The 6000-nt window shown below is 35.4% G+C and overlaps 1 protein-coding gene across 1 annotated transcript; it reads left to right on the forward strand.

Moving 5' to 3' along the window:
• Window positions 1-2968: 2968 nt before the first annotated feature.
• LOC149274929 (transcription factor Sox-7-like) lies at window positions 2969-5734 on the forward strand. The gene is made up of 2 exons (XM_089505092.1): window positions 2969-3203; window positions 4872-5734. The coding sequence occupies exons 1-2, from the start codon at window positions 2969-2971 to the stop codon at window positions 5732-5734; spliced, it is 1098 nt and encodes a 365-aa protein (XP_089361218.1).
• Window positions 5735-6000: the final 266 nt, after the last annotated feature.

A 6000-nucleotide genomic window follows, 5' to 3' on the forward strand; every position in this document is an offset into this window, starting at 1 on the left:
CTGGAAAAAACAGTAATTCACAGAAAATTATTACAGAATCTCAACTTTATGGGATATATTTCTGTGTTCTGGGAAAACTTTATTTCTATAATTAACCTATATCTACCCCTAAATAAATATGTTCTAACATAACCTCCGATTATTTAGGATTAATTATTTATATTGTTTATTGAACTATTGGAATTGATAATTCTGTTTGATGAAGCTGTGATCTGTCTATATATTAAAACCCCATCAGTAGGGACCCCCATCCACTGCATTCTGGATACATATTGATCTTGGTGGGTTCCATAGATTAAATTCTAATATATTTTTTCCAAAACTTTTAATTTGATGTCACAAAGGCAGAAAGAGCACCAGGTAGCTATCTTAATACCCAAGACAAAATATTTTTATAAATAATACATTTTAAAATAATACTTTTTTGGTTACATTTTTTAAGGCTACTAGCATGGAGAGTCTGCAGGGCAATTATAGAAAATGAAAGTGATTTGAATTATTGTGAATTTCCTTTACATTGCCTGATAATCATCTATCAGACTCTTTAAGTACCAGACTATAGAGAATTTATTAATCAGGACCCCTATGCCTTTTCCATGATCCAGAACATGCACCAGATTATCCCTCCACCATGTCCCTGCAACCTGCAAAAACGAAAAATCGTTGTAATAATGATATTTAGCTACTCTTCTGGCACTGAAAGAGTTAAGGTCATTAATTATATACACGACCAATGAACGATTGGTACAAAAGGTGGAGTGGGGTAATATTTTAAGGGATGGACTCAATGGAATATATTTTAAGAGCAAAGATAGCTGTAAAAATAATTTAAAAACAAAATTAATTTATTTTCCATCATTATTTTAATTGTATACTTTGAAAATGATTTCTAAATTCATAGACTTAAACAATCAGTGCAGAAAATATAATTAAACATAAAATGGAATATTTTTTATGAGAGGTAATAAAAAAATTATTAATTATTTGCAAAAATATAGATGTTGCTGGTTTTTCATCAGTTCGATGAAAAAGCAGCAACATCTATATTTTTGCAAATAATTAATAATTTTTTTACCTTGTTTTATTTAACAAAAAAAAAATCATTTTTACCAGAACCTGACATTAATTTGAAGAAATCCTAAATTAGCTTTAGAAGACATGAATTAAAGGCTATGGTTATTTTTTTTTGAAGATTTTCAAAATAAAATTAATAAAAATGTCCATATTTAGTGCAAACGTATACAAATATATCCCCATCCTTATCCTTGATGTCATCAAAGTTCACAAAACAGAAAGCAAAATAATAAAAAAAAAGAATAAAATAATATACTTGTAAGAATCAAACGTTAAAATAATTTGCGGGGATTTAAAAAAAAAACCCATTTATGATGGAAAAATGTTTTTACACTTTGTTTTAAAAACATTTAAAGCAACATAAGCTTATTATAATCGAAAAGCAACTATCTTATGGTTCGTGGCTTGGAGTTTTGAACATTAATAATTAATTAATTGTTTAAGGAACTGCTACAAAGTAACACAGGCGAACAATAAATAATATAACCCATATATGGTGATGATTAGTATTATAATGATTTTGTTAATTCTCGTTTCCCCCCAGATCTGACTTCCTTTCCTCCTTTAGATTCTATCTGCCCCCTCCTTTCTCACCCAGTCTGTTATAAGCCTTGTCTGTTCCACCTCCATAACCCCCCTAGTATTTTTGGGAGGGGGCTCTGTGATATATTTGTGTAGAAAGAAGACAGGGCTGTAGAAAGGGAAGCAGCCCAAAGTCTTCTCTTTGTTAGAGCTCTTTGAACGTTACATTTTGTTAGGCTCTGTCCTAAGAGTGCAGAGCTCAGGACTACAGGGACTGCTGCGGGAATGCATATTCCTATGACCCCATCCGTCATTTACTGCTATTTGACAATGTGTTAAAATAGTAACATGTTTTGTATTTTTTTTTAGAATGACTGCTTTTCAAATAGTAATCCAAGGATTTGTTCTTTTTTCAAGGAAACAAAACTACAGATACCACTGATTGATTGATTGAGTCAAATCTGTAAAAATAACTTTTTTTCTGGAGGGGACGGGGCTGGTAGTAACTATTGTGTGTCCGTCACAGTGTCTTATGTCTAAGGTGTAAAATGTGCTTAATCTGCCTATTGTTTTCCTGCTAAAAGAACCTCAGACCTTAATCAGTCCAGGAGCCATATGCCTATCCCATGCATGTTTAAACATCCTCACTGTTTTAGCCTCTACTACTTCTTCTGGGAAGCTGTTCCACTTATCTACCACCCTCTCAGTAAAGTAACACTTTCTTATATTTTATGTAAGCCTCTAAAACCCTGTGGTTTTAGATTAGAGCCTCTTGTTCTATCATTTATTCTTCTTGGAGATAAACTCCCCTCCTTTACTTTGTTAAATCCCTTTCTTTATTTCAATGTTTCTATCACATCCCCTCTCTCCCCTTCAGTGTATCCTGTACCTGTTGAAATCAGGGGTAAATACCCACCTGTGTGTGTGTGTGTGGGGGGGGGTTGCTGGGTGCTGAAACTGGATTTTCTATTCCTCTGATTATTGCACACCAGTGATGGCTGTTAGGTACTCTATGTACCTTTATGAAGTTGTATGGTTTGTGTGCTGGGTATGTGTGTGCTGTGGACCTGTGTTGTTGGGGTTGTAGTGGAGCTGTGTTGGGTGCAGCTGGTTGTCTTGGAGTGAGAGCAGTTAGAGCCTGGGGCTGGAGATGAGACAGCTCTATTCTTGGGAGGAGCAGGACTCATGAGTCTCATTGGAGGAGCTGTTTCCTGGAGCTGATAAATGCACTGGGCTGCCAGGATCTGCCAGCACACTCTTTAAGGAGTGTCTCTAGTCAAGAGGCGGCAGTACAAGGTAGAACAAGTCTAAGAACACACAAAAGTAGCATTCAAACTTCTCTGAGACTTGAGGACACCGGGTTCTCCAAGCAATGTCTTCCTTAATGGGGTCTTACTCCTCCTGGTCTGAAGGAGGCTTGGACTGCTCTTCCATGGATGGTGAGGTCTCAGATGGACTATCTCCTCACAGGACAACCAGGGACAAAGGTTCTGAGACTCGCATCAGGAGACCCATGAATGCCTTCATGGTCTGGGCTAAGGATGAGAGGAAGAGACTGGCAGTCCAGAACCCTGACCTTCACAATGCTGAGCTCAGCAAGATGCTTGGTAAGACCTCTAGGGATGGACAATATTTAATTTTCTTGTTATTAATGCTGCTCCCTTTTTAAATCACTTTTCAAAACATATCATTTTAGTTATAAAATGTATTTACATAATTCATTTGAGTTACAATGTAAGAAAGTTTTCATTTACTGAGAAGGTGGTAGATAAGTGGAACAGCAGAAGGAGTAGAAGTTAATATTGAGGGATTTAAAATATTTAGTATTACTATTATCAGTATTACTGTAGTGCAAAAAAAAAGGTGCTCAAATGTTTTTAAGAATAATTCAATAATAGTCCAGTAAAACTGTTAAATTAAACTTATTCTAAATTAAATGCTGATATGTGACTAGTCCTCTAGAATACACCCTTCGGATTCTTTAATAATTACCCTTAAATCCCTGAATATTTAAAAGCTGCCATTCAACAATAGGTTTACTTTAATATCTATTATATATCATACGTGTGTAAAAAATCCTAAAACTACTTAGTATACATTAGTGATTTATATTTTATATTTTTATTTATTTTATACCATTTTTAAACACATTTTCTAGAAAACCAGATGTAAATATATATATATATATAAAATTTATAAAATATATAAAATGTAAAACAATATATATTTTAGAGAAAAAAATACAGATAAAAATGTTTATTTTCATTATTTGTTATGCTAGATATGAAAATGTTTATTCTATGTCTCTATTATAATACATTTTTATCTATATCTATCTATATATCAGAAAATAATAACACCAAGGCAAATAATAATTATATACTTTATTTCATTTTTTTACTCGAAATAGTATAATTTAATCATACTTTCTATAATAGTAGAACTTTACAACATTGTACCATAAAGAAACGTATTTTATAAGATTGTATGTAGATTTCTTGGCCAATTTATTGCCCAAGCCTTTTAAATTTATTTATTTATTTTATAAATTTTGGTTTTTGGCACATATTAATAAAATGGGTTAACCCGATAATTGGTAAAGGGCTGGAAAGGTATTCTCATCGGATGTGCAACGAATTCTACTTCAAATTTCCCTAAAATCCTCCCTACCAGATCAAGAATTAGAAAAAAGACAAAATAAAACGAGACTACTAAAAAGTAACACACACACACATATATATATATATATATATATATGTTCTTTAATTTAAAAAGGACAGAAAATGTGAAATCTCCATGAAATACAATCTATTTCCTCAATATATTTGTACAGATACATCAAAGATTGCAGAGAAATATAATGTATTATCTGCTAAAGCGCATTGTTATGCTAAACAGCAAATGACTGGTTTAGTTATTTTATTGCCGAAATGCCCTATTAATTGCGCTATTATTATGTGAATTTGTACTGGGAAAATTAGGGGAAAATTACGAAAATTTTGGATTTATATTGAAACGAAATACATAAATCCATTCTTAGAATGCTATAGATCTTATTTACAGGGATGCACTTATTTTTTTTATTATTTTTTTTGTAAGGAGGTGGGAGATAATATTTAAGATCAGTAATTTCAGGGAGGTTAATGAAAATTTTGTTTTTCTAAGGGCTATAAAAAGTGTCCCATTAGGTAGCATCTGGTGTGTTGATTTGCACATCCTCTGAGCTGTATCCTGATCCTTAATGACTGTGTTTTTGTGTCCTGTTTGGCATGCAGGAAAATCCTGGAAAGCCCTGTCCCCATCCCAGAAGAGGCCCTATGTGGAGGAGGCTGAGAGGCTGAGGGTGCAGCACATGCAGGATTATCCAAACTACAAGTACAGACCACGCAGGAAGAAACAAATCAAAAGGATTTGTAAAAGGATGGACCCTGGGTTTCTTCTCAACAGCCTCTCCAGGGACCAGAACACCCTTCCAGATACCAGGAGCTGCAGGGCTGCAGTAGACAAAGAGGACAATGCTGGGTACCCTCCCGCTGTTGCTCTGACTGACATCAGAAGTTACAGAGAATCTCAAGGCAATGCCAGCAAACATGACCAAACCTACCCCTATGGACTTCCAACTCCACCTGAGATGTCCCCTCTGGAAGCTATTGACCATGAGCAAAGTTTTTACCCATGCCCCGAAGACTCTCATAACTCTCACCTCAATGGGACCACCTATCCCCATGAATACAACAGAAGCCCAATTTTGTGTGGACATCTCAACCAGATGCCCATTACCCAGAGTGGTCCTTCAATGATGCCACCAGTGTCTAATTGCCCACCAGCATATTTCAGCTCCAGTTATCACCTTGTCCATCCCAGTTACCATGTTCACCTTGGTCAGCTCTCCCCTCCACCAGAACACCCCCACTATGACACAATTGACCAGATAAGTCAAGCAGAACTTCTGGGAGACATGGATAGGAACGAGTTTGATCAGTATTTAAATACCTCTGTCCATGAGGCCAGTGAAATGACAGTAAATGGTCACATTCAGGTGTCTCAAGCCCCAGACCTTCACCCACCTGAAACCAGTTTAATATCTGTCCTAGCTGATGCCACTGCAACTTACTACAACAGCTACAGTGTCTCATAGGACCTCCTGGAGACTGGAATGGAACAGACCAAGCAGTATTATTGGGCATCACTACTATACCAAGCTAGGGACACTCCTCAGGGTTCACACATGGGATTCATACTGTCTCATCAGTAAAGAGAATGTCTCTTTTTTTCCATTTGAGAAAAAATAGCTGAAGTTAATACCGTTTATTGGGCAACAAAGAAGAAAAAGGTGTAAAGTAACATAAGCTTTCAGACCTCAAAGGTCTCTTCTTCAGATTCAATGGAATTCCATCTGTCAGA

The sequence above is a fragment of the Sceloporus occidentalis genome, unplaced genomic scaffold (assembly GCF_023333645.1).
Source record: "Sceloporus occidentalis isolate IW3139 unplaced genomic scaffold, rSceOcc1.0.p SCAF_309, whole genome shotgun sequence".
NCBI classification, from domain to species: domain Eukaryota; kingdom Metazoa; phylum Chordata; class Lepidosauria; order Squamata; family Phrynosomatidae; genus Sceloporus; species Sceloporus occidentalis.

Coding starts and splice junctions, on each gene's coding strand:
- LOC149274929 (XM_089505092.1), top strand. CDS start 2,969: ATGTCTTCCTTAATGGGGTCTTACTCCTCCTGGTCTGAAGGAGGCTTG. Junction 3,204..4,871: donor TGAGCTCAGCAAGATGCTTG/GTAAGACCTCTA, acceptor TTTGGCATGCAG/GAAAATCCTGGAAAGCCCTG.